Here is a 15,942-nt window from a genome sequence, read left to right as displayed (position 1 = left end):
TTTTCTGTGTTATGTATACTGGGTACGGCGTGATCGACAGGGGGTTATTTATAGTACACTGCACTGGATCTAAAAGCTAGTGTTTTCTCAGCTGAATGCATCCCTGGGAGTCAAGTGTTTGGGGTTTAAATTTATGTTATACAAACACCAATTTAAAAAAAGAAATGGGGCAGAAAAATGCATAAAAAACTTCTAAAATAGACATGTAATGTGTGACTTGCTTTGGTGATTATACACACTGCCCAGGCATAGCATTATGACCACTGACAGGTGAAGTTCACGGCACCTGTTAGTGGGTGGGATATATTAGGCAGCAAGTGAACAATTTATCCTCAAAGTTGATGTGTTAGAAGCAGGAAAAATGGGCAAGTGTGATGGCTAGATGACGCTCTTGTGGGGTGTTTCTAGTCTGCAGTGGTCAGTATCTATCAAAAGTGGTCCAAGGAAGGAACAGTGGTAAACCGGCGACAGGGTCATGGGCGCCCAAGGCTCATTGATGCACGTGGGGAGTGAAGGCTGGCCCCTGTGGTCCGATCCAACAAACGAGCTACTGTAGCCCAAATTGCTGAAGTAAGAATACACAGTGCATCGCAGTTTGTTGCGTATGGGGCTGCATAGCCGCAGACCAGTCAGGGTGCCCATGCTGACCCCTGTCCAGTAAGCAAAATCTGCTGTGACATAATCGCCATAATTGCTGCCTAAGTTTTTTTGAGTCGATGACATATTAGAATCCTCTCTACTCCAATAATGGGCATGTGAGCATCAAAACTGGACCACGGACCAATGGAAGAAGGTGGCCTGGTCTGATCAAGCACGTTTTCTTTTACATCATGTGCGTCGCTTTCCTGGGGAACACATGGCACCAGGATGCACTATGGGAAGAAGGCAAGCCGGTGGAGGCAGTGTGACGCTTTGGACAATGTTCTGCTGGGAAACCTTGGGTCCTGCCATCCATGTGGATGTTACTTTGACACGTACCACCTACCTAAGCATTGTTGCAGACCATGTACACCCTCTCATGGAAACGCTATTCCCTGATAACTGTGGACTCTTTCAGCAGGATAATGTGCCCTGCCACAAAGCAAAAATGGTTCAGGAATGGTTTGAGGGGTACAACGTTGAGTTTGAGGTGTTGACTTGGAGTCCAAATTCCCCAGATCTCAATCCAATCGAGCATCTGTGGGACGTGCTGGACAAACAAGTCCGATCCATGGAGGCCCCACCTCACAACTTAGAGGCGTTAAAGGATCTGCTGCTGACATCTTGGTGCCAAATATCACAGAACACCTTCAGGGGCCTAGTGGAGTTCATGCCTCAGCAAAAGGGTGACCAACACAATATTAGGAAGGTGGTCATAATGTTATGCCTGTTGTTTAGTTATGTATGTTATTGATTTATTTAGATGTATTTAGATTATTTGATTAAGTGTTTATGTAACGCAGCTTGTCCGTGCAGCTTGCTCAATTTTGTGTGCCCATTTAGTCCAAGGTCAAGGCTTTGTGCTGATTACTGAAGTTTCTTCACACCAAACTTGTCAAACTTGATAAAGCTTGTTTAGTGCACAGGGCCACGATTTAACATAATAAGTTAGGTCTTCATAATTTTGGCCATATAAGGTATGTTCTGCATTTAGTTGTGCAGTTTGGGGATTTGCACCAGTTTTATGTATCGAATAAAACCAGATTTAAGGCTTAATTACAGCCTGATTTTTTTATTAGTTATTTATTTAGCTTTATTTGTCCCTTTGTGATTTTAGCAGTCAGCTTAATAAAGCACAAAAAACATGAAGGATAGCAAGAACTGGATATCTGCAGTGTTAGCGTCCCGCATCGCTCTGCTCTAATGCATGTAATTGAAAAGCCCCGAACAAACGACTCCTTAATGGACTGAGCAGTTGTGCTATTTCTGTGTTTGTGTTAAAGCTGGGAGCAAATATTTTATGCATAGCCTTTACTGTGTGGAGTTCCATTATCAGAATCATGCATTTTAATGGCCTTTGTTTTTCTTCAAAGCTTATGCCTTTCTTGCTCATAGTCTTTGTCTTTTTATGAATACATTAATATTATATTTATTTTCTTTCATTTTAACCTAATTATCCATCCCAAAATCATTTATTTATTTATTTCCGCTGTCTGATTCGTCCTGGTTAGGTTCGTTGTACTGTGGGGATTGTGCCTTCCAGAAACACAAAACAAAGGCACAAACACACATTAGGACAGGGTGCCAATCCATTTGTGAAATACAGTAAAATATTCACTCACATAGGCGCTCAGGTGGTGCAGCGGTGAATTACGTTAGCGCACCAGAGCTGGGATTTCGAATGCATCGAATATTTCGAATGTCAGCTTTGCCATCCGGCTGGGCTGGGAGCCTACATGAACGATTGGCTGTTGTTCAAAGTGTGGGAAAAGCCAGACCGGGTTCCTCATAACTGGTGCAATTACGACCTCTGCTGGCTGATTGAGTTGGGGAATAATGCTGATCAGGGTGTGACTCTCTGGACACAAGGCTGATCTGCATATGAACTCGCTTCGTGCAGGTGAAAAGAGGCATTTGGTACTGATCAGGTGTTGCCCTTGAGCAAGGCCCTTAACCCTGTCTGCTCCAGGGGCGGCGTACAATGGCTGACCCTGCGCTCTGACCCCAGCTTCCAATCAAGCTGGGGTGTGCAAAGAAATAATTTAATTGTACTGTACATCTGTATATGTATATATGACAAATAAAGGCATTTTATTCTATTCTATTTTTATGGATCCTGCTTTTTGCACAGGGCCACAGTGATACTGGAATAGTCGTACTAGAAAGGTAACTGAAAATAGGCCGCTCAGGTGGCGCAGTGGTAAAAACACATGCTGGAACCAGAGCTGGGATCTCGAATATATCGTATTGAGTCTCAGCTCTGTCTGTCTGCTGGCTAGGCTGAGCGGCCACATGAACAACGATTGGCCTGTTGTTCAGATAGAGGTGGGATATTAAAAAAAAAAAAAAAAAAAAAAAAAAAAAAAAAAAAAGAAGCTGGACAGGGTCTGTCTCATGGGAAAAGAGTGCTGTCAGGGTGTGTCTCTCCATACACAGTGCTGATCTGCACTGCACTCGTCAAAGTGTAGGTGACGAGATGCATACGGCTGCTGCCCATGTGTGCCCCCACGTGTGCCCCCTTGTCAGGGTGTGTCTCTCCATACACAGTGCTGATCCGCATTGCACTCGTCAAAGTGTAGGTGACAGAATGCATACCGCTGCTGCCCACATGTGCCCCCTTGTCAGGGTGTGTCTCTCCGTACACAGTGCTGATCTGCACTGCACTCGTCAAAGTGAAGGTGACGAAATGCATACGGCTGCTGCCCACGTGTGCCCCCACGTGTGCCCCCTTGTCAGGGTGTGTCTCTCCGTACACAGTGCTGATCTGCACTGCACTCGTCAAAGTGTAGGTGACGAGATGCATACGGCTGCTGCCCACGTGTGCCCCCTTGTCAGGGTGTGTCTCTCCGTACACAGTGCTGATCTGCATTGCACTCGTCAAAGTGTAGGTGACGAGATGCATACGGCTGCTGCCCACGTGTGCCCCCTTGTCAGGGTGTGTCTCTCCGTACACAGTGCTGATCTGCACTGCACTCGTCAAAGTGTAGGTGACGAGATGCATACGGCTGCTGCCCACGTGTGCCCCCTTGTCAGGGTGTGTCTCTCCGTACACAGTGCTGATCTGCATTGCACTCGTCAAAGTGTAGGTGACAAGATGCATACGGCTGCTGCCCACGTGTGCCCCCTTGTCAGGGTGTGTCTCTCCGTACACAGTGCTGATCTGCACTGCACTCGTTAAAGTGTAGGTGACGAGATGCATACGGCTGCTGCCCACGTGTGCCCCCTGACTGTCTCTGCACCGCTTTATAAGCTTTCTCTAGATCTACAAACACACAATGTACCTCATTTTGGCCTTCCCTATACTTATGCATCAGCAATCTCAAAGCAAACATCACATCCATGGTGCACTTTGCTGGCATGAAACCATATTGCTGCTCACAAATCCTCACCTCTATTCTCAACCAAGCTTCCACATGCTGTGCCTGATCAACTTTATGCACCATTAATTGCTGCAGCTCTGCACATCACCCCTACTCGTAAAAATCAGAACCATTACTCTTCTTTACTCCACTACATAAGATTGATTTTATACAGCTTTACACCTATACATAGTGTGACAAAGCACCTGCACTCAGTAAATAGGAGGGTGTCCACATATTTATGACAATATACTGTAGTACACAGTGTTAATACATATAGCAATGGCATGTAATGGTTCCACATTTGCTCATTTACTCATGTTCTTCTATCTGTGTATGTAGGAGCATCCGATGCCTGAGAAACATCATTCACTGGAACCTGATTACAGCATTCATACTGCGCAATGCAACCTGGTTTGTAGTGCAGCTCACTATGAACCCAGAAGTCCACGAGAGCAATGTGGTGAGTGGGAGTACACACACACACACACACACACGAATATAAAACTGTGGCCACATTTGCGCCTTGCCTTGTAGTGCACTTATTTTAACTGAAAGACTGAATGATGTAGACCCAGGTGCATGTTTTAGAGTAATTGAACATCCAACAGGTCCATATATGGCATAAGCATGTTATGACTATAAAACAAAATAGCTATCCAGATCCAATTTCAATGTACAACCCCAAATCAGAAAAAGTTGGGACGGTATGGAAAATGCAAATAAATAAAGATGCAGAGTTCCTTACATTTACAGTTTGAACCTAAGATCATGTTTTGTCTGCTCAACTTCATTTCATTTATTAATAAACCTCCATTCCTGCATTTCAGGCCTGCAACACATTCCAAAAAAGTTGGAACGGGGGCAATTTAAGGCTAGTAATGAGGTGATTACAAACAGGTGATTGTAATCATGGTTTGGTACAAAAGCAGCATCCAGGAAAGGCTGAGTCTTTGATCACCAAATATGATCAAATGATCTCCAGTTTATCAATAAATGTGTGAGAAAATGATTGAAATGTTTTAAAACAATGAACCTCAAAGCAAGATTGGAAGGGATTTGCATATTTCTCCCTCTACAGTGCATAATATCATTAAACCATTCAAGAAATCTGGAAGAATTTCAGTGTGTAAAGGCCAAGGGTGCAAGTTTAAGCTGAACGCCCGTGATCTTTGATCCCTCAGACGGCACTGCATCAAGAACCACCACTCAACAATAGCTGATATAACCACATGGGTGAGGGATTACTTTGTCAAGCACTACAATACAGAGTTACATGCACAAATACCACTTAAAACTTTACTGTGCAAAAAAAGAAGCCTTATGTTAACCATGTCCAGAAGCGGCGTCGACTTCTCTGGGCTCGGAGGCATCTAGGATGGACCATCACACAGTGGAAACGTGTATTGTGGTCAGATGAATCAGCATTCCTGGTCTTCTTTTGGAAAAAATGGACACTGTGTGCTCCGGATCAAAGACGAAAAGGACCATCCAGACTGTTATCAGCAACAAGTCCAAAAGGCAGGGTCTGTCATGGTATGGGGCTGTGTCAGTGCCCTTGGCAAAGGTCGTTTACACTTCTGTGATGCAGAATTAATGCAGAAATGTACATTGAGATCTTAGAGCAACATGTGCTGCCTTCAAGACGTCATTCCAAGTACACTCTTCTCATTTGTCAGCACATTCCCATCTGCATCCTTCATCATTCTAACCTTCTGTACTGTATATCCTTACCAGCTTTGTTCCTATTGGCTTTTGGCCTATTGGCTAACTTGCTGTGCACCTTATCTCTTTGCCTTACACCCCATCTCAGAGACAGGGGCTGCACATTGCACTCTTCATGATTACCAAGAAAAGATGATCACCCTACAAACTCTACAAACTCATCCTACAAACTAAGTAAAAGCAGTAAAAGCAGTAGCAGTATAAAACACAAGCACTGCCATGCCATTGCTGGACACAGCTCACGTCACGGGTGGGTCTCTTGTGGCAGCTAAACACAGAAATGCCATTATAAAAAAGAGCAGTTCCCAGAAACAAGATCAAAACAACGCTGGCAAAAGGGGCCGGTGGGAGAAGCAGGGCAGGTTGTTGTGTCTAAATCCAAGAAGCAGAAAACAAGAGGTCCCAGCAATGACCTGGTACAGGAGGCTGATCATAAAGAGCCGATCCTTGCTGAAGTGATTCACGCTTAACTAAGCACAAAGACCTATACACTGATCAGCCATAACATTAAAACCATCACTGTCCATTTTATCAGCTCCACTTACCATGTAGAAGCATTTTGTAGTCCTACAATTACTGACTATAGTCCATCTGTTTCTCTGCATACTTTTTTAGCCGGCTTTCACCCTGTTCTTCAATGGTCAGGACCCCCACAGGATCATTCTCAGCACTGCAGTGACTCTGACATGATGCTGGTGTGTTAGTGTGTGTTGTGCTGGTATGAGTGGATCAGACACAGCAGCGCTGCTGGAGTTTTTGAATACTGTGTCCACTCACTGTCCACTCTATTAGACACTCCTACCTAGTTGGTCCACCTTGTAGATGTAAAGTCAGAGACGATCGCTCATCTATTGCTGCTGTTTGAGTCGGTCATCTTCTAGACCTTCAGCAGTGGTCACAGGACGCTGCCCACGGGGCGCTGTCGGCTGGATATAGTTGGGTGGTGGACTATTCTCAGTCCAGCAGTGACGGTGAGGTGCAGCGATGCTGTGTCTTATACACTCATACCAGCACAACACACACTAACACACCACCACCATGTCAGTGTCACTTCAGTGCTGAGAATGATCCACCACCCAAATAATACCTGCTCTGTAGTGGTCCTGTGGGGGTCCTGACCATTAAAGAACAGCATGAAAGGGGGCTAACAAAGCATGCAGAGAAACAGATGGACTACAGTCAGTAAAATCTGGTAAATATATTTAGAAATATGAAATATAACATGATAATACAGTAAAATATCTTATTTAAACATACATTTTAGAATGAATGAGATACTGTGATACTATTGCTGACCTCAGACTTAAGTAATCGTTTTTTCCTGTCTTCTGGGCCTCAGATCTGGTGCAGGCTGGTCACTGCGGCGTATAATTACTTCCATGTGACCAACTTCTTCTGGATGTTTGGTGAGGGATGCTATCTGCACACAGCCATAGTCCTGACCTACTCCACTGATAAACTCAGGAAGTGGATGTTCATCTGCATCGGCTGGTGTGAGTACAGTTTCTAAATTTCATATGAGATTTATTATTACAGAGCCTATTACAGAGCACTTAAGCTGTGTGTGGCATTAAAAACATGAGTAACATACGCCGATCAGGCATAACATTATGACCACCTTCCTAATATTGTGTTGGTCCCCCTTTTGCTGCCAAAACAGCCCTGACCCATAAAGGCATGAACTCCACTAGACCCCTGAAGGTGTGCTGTGGTATCTGGCACCAAGATGTCAGCAGCAGATCCTTTAACTCCTCTAAGTTGTGATGTGGGGCCTCCATGGATCGGACTCGTTTGTCCAGCACATCTCACAGATGTTCGATTGGATTGAGACCTGTGAAATTTGGAGGCCAAGTCAACACCTCAAACTCGTTGTGCTCCTCAAACCATTCCTGACCACTGCAGACCAGGAACACCCGACCAGAGCTGCAGTTTTGGAGATGCTCTGACCCAGTCGTCTAGCCATCACAATTTGGCCCTTGTCAAACTTGCTCAAATCCTTACGCTTGCCCATTGTGTGATTAAGGCACTGGCTTGAGTGGTCGAGGAATACAGAAAGCCTAGCAGGTTCCTACAAATGACATTCTCACCCTCAAAAGAGCTCACCATTGTTCAAATGGGCATCCGACCTGTCAGTAGCAGACCTGAGGTTCGAACACACGAGCCCAAGATGTCTAGATACAATTAATATTCATCCTTTGTTGCTGGCCGTCCCCTTTCTTTTTTACCTTTACCTTTAACTTTTGTAAGACTGCTTTAGCTTATCAAGCCCACCTTCTTGGAAACCTAAGTGCAAGTCTCAGACGTTACATGGGCTTTGCATAATCATCAGTGTTGTTGCAACAGCATCTGCTATTGTCTGATTAAGGCACTGGCTTGAGTGGTAGAGGAATACAGTAAGCTTAGCAGGTTCCTCCAAATGTTACAGTGTTAAATTAAAGACATAAGTTCACTCTGAGTTTTTAATATATATATATACAGTATATATACAGTGTATCACAAAAGTGAGTACACCCCTCACATTTCTGCAGATATTTAAGTATATCTTTTCATGGGACAACACTGACAAAATGACACTTTGACACAATGAAAAGTAGTCTGTGTGCAGCTTATATAACAGTGTAAATTTATTCTTCCCTCAAAATAACTCAATATACAGCCATTAATGTCTAAACCACCGGCAACAAAAGTGAGTACACCCCTAAGAGACTACACCCCTAAATGTCCAAATTGAGCACTGCTTGTCATTTTCCCTCCAAAATGTCATGTGATTTGTTAGTGTTACTAGGTCTCAGGTGTGCATAGGGAGCAGGTGTGTTCAATTTAGTAGTACAGCTCTCACACTCTCTCATACTGGTCACTGAAAGTTCCAACTTGGCACCTCATGGCAAAGAACTCTCTGAGGATCTTAAAAGACGAATTGTTGCGCTACATGAAGATGGCCAAGGCTACAAGAAGATTGCCAACACCCTGAAACTGAGCTGCAGCACAGTGGCCAAGATCATCCAGCGTTTTAAAAGAGCAGGGTCCACTCAGAACAGACCTCGCGTTGGTCGTCCAAAGAAGCTGAGTGCACGTGCTCAGCGTCACATCCAACTGCTGTCTTTGAAAGATAGGCGCAGGAGTGCTGTCAGCATTGCTGCAGAGATTGAAAAGGTGGGGGGTCAGCCTGTCAGTGCTCAGACCATACGCCGCACACTACATCAAATTGGTCTGCATGGCTGTCACCCCAGAAGGAAGCCTCTTCTGAAGTCTCTACACAAGAAAGCCCGCAAACAGTTTGCTGAAGACATGTCAACAAAGGACATGGATTACTGGAACCATGTCCTATGGTCTGATGAGACCAAGATTAATTTGTTTGGTTCAGATGGTCTCAAGCATGTGTGGCGGCAATCAGGTGAGGAGTACAAAGATAAGTGTGTCATGCCTACAGTCAAGCATGGTGGTGGGAATGCCATGGTCTGGGGCTGCATGGGTGCAGCAGGTGTTGGGGAGTTACATTTCATTGAGGGACACATGAACTCCAATATGTACTGTGAAATACTGAAGCAGAGCATGATCCCCTCCCTCCGGAAACTGGGTCGCAGGGCAGTGTTCCAGCATGATAATGACCCCAAACACACCTCTAAGACGACCACTGCTTTATTGAAGAGGCTGAGGGTAAAGGTGATGGACTGGCCAAGCATGTCTCCAGACCTAAACCCAATAGAACATCTTTGGGGCATCCTCAAGCGGAAGGTGGAGGAGTGCAAAGTCTCAAATATCCGCCAGCTCCGTGATGTCGTCATGGAGGAGTGGAAAAGCATTCCAGTGGCAACCTGTGAAGCTCTGGTAAACTCCATGCCCAGGAGAGTTAAGGCAGTTCTGGGAAATAATGGTGGCCACACAAAATATTGACACTTCAGGAACTTTCACTAAGGGGTGTACTCACTTTTGTTGCCGGTGGTTTAGACATTAATGGCTGTATATTGAGTTATTTTGAGGGAAGAATAAATTTACACTGTTATATAAGCTGCACACAGACTACTTTTCATTGTGTCAAAGTGTCATTTTGTCAGTGTTGTCCCATGAAAAGATATACTTAAATATCTGCAGAAATGTGAGGGGTGTACTCACTTTTGTGATACACTGTATATATAAAATATAGTGAGCTAATGCATTAGACTTCTTTGCTACCTGAGTAGCCTGAATGTTTAATTTTATTGAACAACGTGCAAAAGAAAGGTACTACCAAGCTAATCATGATAATCTTATTACAGTTATTACAGCTATTGTATTATTGATTTTTGAAAGGTTGCCGTGACAATGGATGGCGTTTTTTTTTTTTTTCAGGTATTCCGTTTCCCATTATCGTCGCATGGGCCATTGGTAAGCTCTACTACGACAATGAAAAGTAAGTACCTCCCATGATTAATGTTTTCTAGCCCGTTATGATGATAATAAAAATACAAAGCAGGGATTTGTAAGTCCAGTTAATCTGTATATAATTGGAAACCTTAATATAACACAACTGGGACTTTTAACAATTTTATTGTTAATTTAATGACAGTGATTCAGTTTTGTGCTCAGTGAATGCAATCACGACCTCTGCTAGCTGATTGATAGTGCCTGCACAGAGTCGAGGGATAACGTATTGATCAGGGTGTGGCTCTCCGTACACAAAACTGATCCGCATATGAAAATGTGTCGGAGGGGGCGTGGGTTAGTTTCGTATATATACACCGATCAGCAATAACATTAAAACCACCTCCTTGTTTCTACACTTACTGTCTATGTTATCAGCTCCACTTACCAAATAGGAGCACTTTGCAGTTCTACAATTACTGACTGTAGTACATCTGTTTCTCTGCATGCTTTGTTAGCCCCTGATAAAATGGACAGTAAGTGTAGAAACAAGGAGGTGGTTTTAATGTTATGGCTGATCAGTGTACTGTATATTTCCATGTCAGTATAGATTTACAAATCAGTGCTTTCTTTTATAGCATTTCACACCCTGTCACAACGTTTTATAGATTGAGGTCCGTACATTAGACAGACATTTTCCTGTGGGATATATTTATCTTAACCAGCTTTCTACCAAACCTTTTTATCTTTTCCACGTCCCATGCATAATAATCGATTCCATTTGTCATGTTTGTCATCACTCACTTAAACATCTCCACATTTGTCTAAAATGCTGTCATCTTTTCACACGATCGTCATCTCGTATTTGCATGGAAATGATGTGAGAATTGAGGATCTGAAGCCACGGCAGACTGCTGGCTTTCATTTATCTCTTCAAACAGACTGACACGGTCCACACTAAAGTGGATGGAGATTAAATTCCCACACAAAAGTCATCGGCTAAAGTCTATCAGCGCTTAAAGACGCTGTCTAATTCAGTGCGACAGTCAACATACATGGCTCCTTGGAGTCTCAGTTTTTTGAATTTTTGCTGGAGACTTAAAACAACACTCACAGATGCCAGATCTGCGCATGAATGAGCCTGTTAGAATATGAATATGATCTAGGGTTGTAAACTGCATAAACAACCACCATATTTTGGCGGTATTTCTTTTGACTTGTGTCCCCTTACCCTAACCTATTACCCAGTCCTTAAACCTGATACCTAATGCCTAGTTCACACTACACGATTTTTGCCCTGGTTGTCGCTCGCCGACTGGTCGCCGCTAGGTGTGCCGGCTCTCGATTGCAACGTGTGAACCGTTCAACAGCTCGATCCGAGTGGCTCGCTGAACGCTCGGCGACTGAAGAAAAATATCTAGCATGTTAAATATCTGGATCAGCCGCTCAGGTGGCGCAGTGGTAAAAACACGCTGTTCACCAGAGCTGAGATCTCAAATACATCGTATCGAATCTCGGCTCTGCCTGCCGGCTGAGTGGCCACACGAACAACGATCGGCCTGTTGTTCACACAGGGGCGGGATTAAGCCGGATAGGGACTCTCTCTCAGACTAGTGCGATTCCGACCTCTGCTGGCTGGTTGGTGGAGCCTGCACGGAGATGGGAACGGAGTGTGGTAGAGGGTGTGGCTTTCCGTACACAGAGCTGTACTGCACTGCACTCGTCAAGTGTAGGTGATGAGATGTTCGATTGCTGTGCACGTGTCGGAGGGGGCGTGGAGCAGCCTCGTCCTCCCTGATTAGTAGCAGGGACCAGAATTAGTGAGAGGATGATTGATGGGCAGACATTGGATGCGCCGGGCGTGGAGTGTAAAACCGCGAGACGGGCATAATACAGTTTCTATCAAAATATATCAGCATACACACAAGCTTTACAGTATTTGTGACCTTATCGTCCACACCAAACCATAACACCAACAACGCATTGCAAAAAAAAATTTATTAACCTCCAACTCACTACAGAACAAACAATCCCTGCTGGTCATGTTGCCAAATCCACTCAGATTCATTTATATTTCCTCTTTCCTCAGATCGCTCGATTATTGTTGACGTGCATTTTTGGACACGGTATCATTAACCCCCTCGTCACTTCTTGTGTGTGTTTTCGTGACACAACGTAGTTTGGGAGACCAGACCGACTCATCCTGGTGATAGATGTAGGGTGTAGTGTGAAACCCCCTATCGCCGAACAGTCGTGTAGTGTGAAATACACAGCGACTTAAAAGATTCCCAAGTGCAAGAGATCTGGTCGTGTAGTGTGAACTGTACAGCGATCCGCCACCTCCGAAAGTCGTGTAGTGGGAACTTGGCATAAAGTGACATTCATAGGCCAGTTGTAGCCTAGAGGTTAAGGTACAGGACTTGTAATCAAAAGGTTGCTGATTCAATCCCCACCGCTGCGAGCACACATGGATTTGCATATACGGCTAATTGAATAGAGATTTATTTAATTTTATTATTATTATTATTATTGAAGAATTAAATTTTCTTTCATTTGGTTGTAATGACAGGTGCTGGTTTGGGAAGCGAGCTGGTGTTTATACTGACTACATCTACCAGGGGCCGATGATCCTCGTTCTTCTGGTGAGATGGAGTCCGCTTCTGCTTCTAATATACTTAGATTTCCAGATGCATTAAAAAAGTTATTAATATATTAATTAACAAAATATGAACGTTTCAGTAGCAGTTTTACATAATGCAAGTCTAGCCTTTTAAATAGCACCTACAAAATATATATACCGACCAGGCATAACATTATGACAGGTAAAGTGAATAACACTGATTATCCCCTGTTAGTGGGTGGGCTATATTATTAGGCAGCAAGCGAACATTTTATCCTCAAAGTTGATGTGTTAGAAGCAGGAAAAATGGGCAAGCATAAAGATTTGAGTGAGTTTGACAAGGGTTCTCGGTCTGCAGTGGTCAGTATCTATCAAAAGTGGTCCAAGGAAGGAACAGTGGTAAACCAGCGACAGGGTCATGGGCGGCCAAGGCTCATTGATGCACGTGGGGAGCGAAGGCTGGCCCGTGTGGTCCGATCCAACAGACGAGCTACTGTAGCTCAAATTGCTGAAGAAGTGAATGCTGGTTCTGATAGAAAGGTGTCAGAATACACAGCGCATTGCATTTTGTTGTGTATGGGGCTGCGTAGCCGAAGACCAGTCAGTTAGGAGAGTGGTCATAATGGTATGCCTGATCGATGTGTGTGTATATACAGTGTATCACAAAAGTGAGTACACCCCTCACATTTCTGCAGATATTTAAGTATATCTTTTCATGGGACAACACTGACAAAATGACACTTTGGCACAATGAAAAGTAGTCTGTGTGCAGCTTATATAACAGTGTATATTTATTCTTCCCTCAAAATAACTCAATATACAGCCATTAATGTCTAAACCACCGGCAACAAAAGTGAGTACACCCCTAAGAGACTACACCCCTAAATGTCCAAATTGAGCACTGCTTGTCATTTTCCCTCCAAAATGTCATGTGATTTGTTAGTGTTACTAGGTCTCAGGTGTGCATAGGGAGCAGGTGTGTTCAATTTAGTAGTACAGCTCTCACACTCTCTCATACTGGTCACTGAAAGTTCCAACATGGCACCTCATGGCAAAGAACTCTCTGAGGATCTTAAAAGACGAATTGTTGCGCTACATGAAGATGGCCAAGGCTACAAGAAGATTGCCAACACCCTGAAACTGAGCTGCAGCACAGTGGCCAAGATCATCCAGCGTTTTAAAAGAGCAGGGTCCACTCAGAACAGACCTCGCGTCGGTCGTCCAAAGAAGCTGAGTGCACGTGCTCAGCGTCACATCCAACTGCTGTCTTTGAAAGATAGGCGCAGGAGTGCTGTCAGCATTGCTGCAGAGATTGAAAAGGTGGGGGGTCAGCCTGTCAGTGCTCAGACCATACGCCGCACACTACATCAAATTGGTCTGCATGGCTGTCACCCCAGAAGGAAGCCTCTTCTGAAGTCTCTACACAAGAAAGCCCGCAAACAGTTTGCTGAAGACATGTCAACAAAGGACATGGATTACTGGAACCATGTCCTATGGTCTGATGAGACCAAGATTAATTTGTTTGGTTCAGATGGTCTCAAGCATGTGTGGCGGCAGTCGGGTGAGGAGTACAAAGATAAGTGTGTCATGCCTACAGTCAAGCATGGTGGTGGGAATGCCATGGTCTGGGGCTGCATGAGTGCAGCAGGTGTTGGGGAGTTACATTTCATTGAGGGACACATGAACTCCAATATGTACTGTGAAATACTGAAGCAGAGCATGATCCCCTCCCTCCGGAAACTGGGTCGCAGGGCAGTGTTCCAGCATGATAATGACCCCAAACACACCTCTAAGACGACCACTGCTTTATTGAAGAGGCTGAGGGTAAAGGTGATGGACTGGCCAAGCATGTCTCCAGACCTAAACCCAGTAGAACATCTTTGGGGCATCCTCAAGCGGAAGGTGGAGGAGCGCAAAGTCTCGAATATCCGCCAGCTCCGTGATGTCGTCATGGAGGAGTGGAAAAGCATTCCAGTGGCAACCTGTGAAGCTCTGGTAAACTCCATGCCCAGGAGAGTTAAGGCAGTTCTGGGAAATAATGGTGGCCACACAAAATATTGACAATTCAGGAACTTTCACTAAGGGGTGTACTCACTTTTGTTGCCGGTGGTTTAGACATTAATGGCTGTATATTGAGTTATTTTGAGGGAAGAATAAATTTACACTGTTATATAAGCTGCACACAGACTACTTTTCATTGTGCCAAAGTGTCATTTTGTCAGTGTTGTCCCATGAAAAGATATACTTAAATATCTGCAGAAATGTGAGGGGTGTACTCACTTTTGTGATACACTGTATATATATATATATATATATATATATATATATATAAAGCCACATCCTCTTTAATGTGGATGTCATATCAAATTAATCGTCTTTTTTTTTTGGATTATGACTATTACCCACTACACTCAGGAAGCAATAAATAATGCATAAATATATAAAAAATTAAATACACATGATAACTCACAGTTGTTTTCTTTTAAACCAGTTACATTAAATCTGCTTTCAATCTGGAGATTTATGCTGATTTGTCCTCCAGCTACTGTATTTAACTGTGTTGTTATTTTTCTCTCCATAGATCAACTTTATTTTCCTTTTCAACATAGTAAGGATCCTGATGACAAAATTAAGGGCGTCTACCACGTCAGAAACTATCCAGTACAGGTATAATAATTACTATTACTGTACTATTAATACAGGTAATAAAATACACAGTTGAGTCACATTATTATGACCACCAGCTAATATCCAGAGTAACCGCCGTGTGCAGAACGGACAGCAGCTAGACGGACTGGGAGTGACTCAATAAGATCCTGGTAGGTTGCCACAGGTATGTGGAGCCAGGCTAACTGCAGTGCATCCCACAACTTCTGGAGGGGGTGTAGGGGAGGATCCATAGAGCGAACACGACGATCGAGGTGGTCCAACAGATGCTCAATTGAGTTCAAGTCTGGGGAATTAGGGGGCCAGAGTAGTACTTGGAAGTCTTGGTCATGCTCTTCTAACCAGTGTCGGAGATTTCTAGCCATGTGACATGTCACATTGTCTTGCTGGAAGATCCCATCCACCCCAGGGAAGACAATCCGCATGAATGGGTGTACATGATCTGCAAGGATGGATTCATACCCAAATCGGTTGAGAGTGGCCCAGAGAATGCCACGAAAACATTCCCCAGCTTGTGTTGTTCTAGCAGTGGGTGCAGGGTGTTTGTTCTCTGATGTTTCTCACCTGACACGCCAGCGTCAATCCGTTTGA

General features: G+C 44.1%; 1 protein-coding gene across 1 annotated transcript in view; it reads left to right on the top strand.

Annotated features, from left to right (window-relative positions):
* The window catches only part of crhr1 (corticotropin releasing hormone receptor 1), a 138,399-nt gene that overhangs the window by 105,299 nt on the left and 17,158 nt on the right, over positions 1 to 15,942 (top strand). Inside the window, exons 7-11 of the mRNA XM_063018456.1 lie at positions 4,341 to 4,461; positions 7,063 to 7,216; positions 10,053 to 10,113; positions 12,634 to 12,706; positions 15,266 to 15,351. Of these exons, the coding sequence (XP_062874526.1) occupies positions 4,341 to 4,461; positions 7,063 to 7,216; positions 10,053 to 10,113; positions 12,634 to 12,706; positions 15,266 to 15,351 (495 nt within the window). The remainder of the gene's footprint in view (positions 1 to 4,340; positions 4,462 to 7,062; positions 7,217 to 10,052; positions 10,114 to 12,633; positions 12,707 to 15,265; positions 15,352 to 15,942) is intronic.

This window comes from Trichomycterus rosablanca, chromosome 22 (assembly GCF_030014385.1).
Source record: "Trichomycterus rosablanca isolate fTriRos1 chromosome 22, fTriRos1.hap1, whole genome shotgun sequence".
Taxonomy (NCBI): Eukaryota; Metazoa; Chordata; class Actinopteri; order Siluriformes; family Trichomycteridae; genus Trichomycterus; species Trichomycterus rosablanca.
This window is presented reverse-complemented; position numbering and strand designations above follow the sequence as displayed.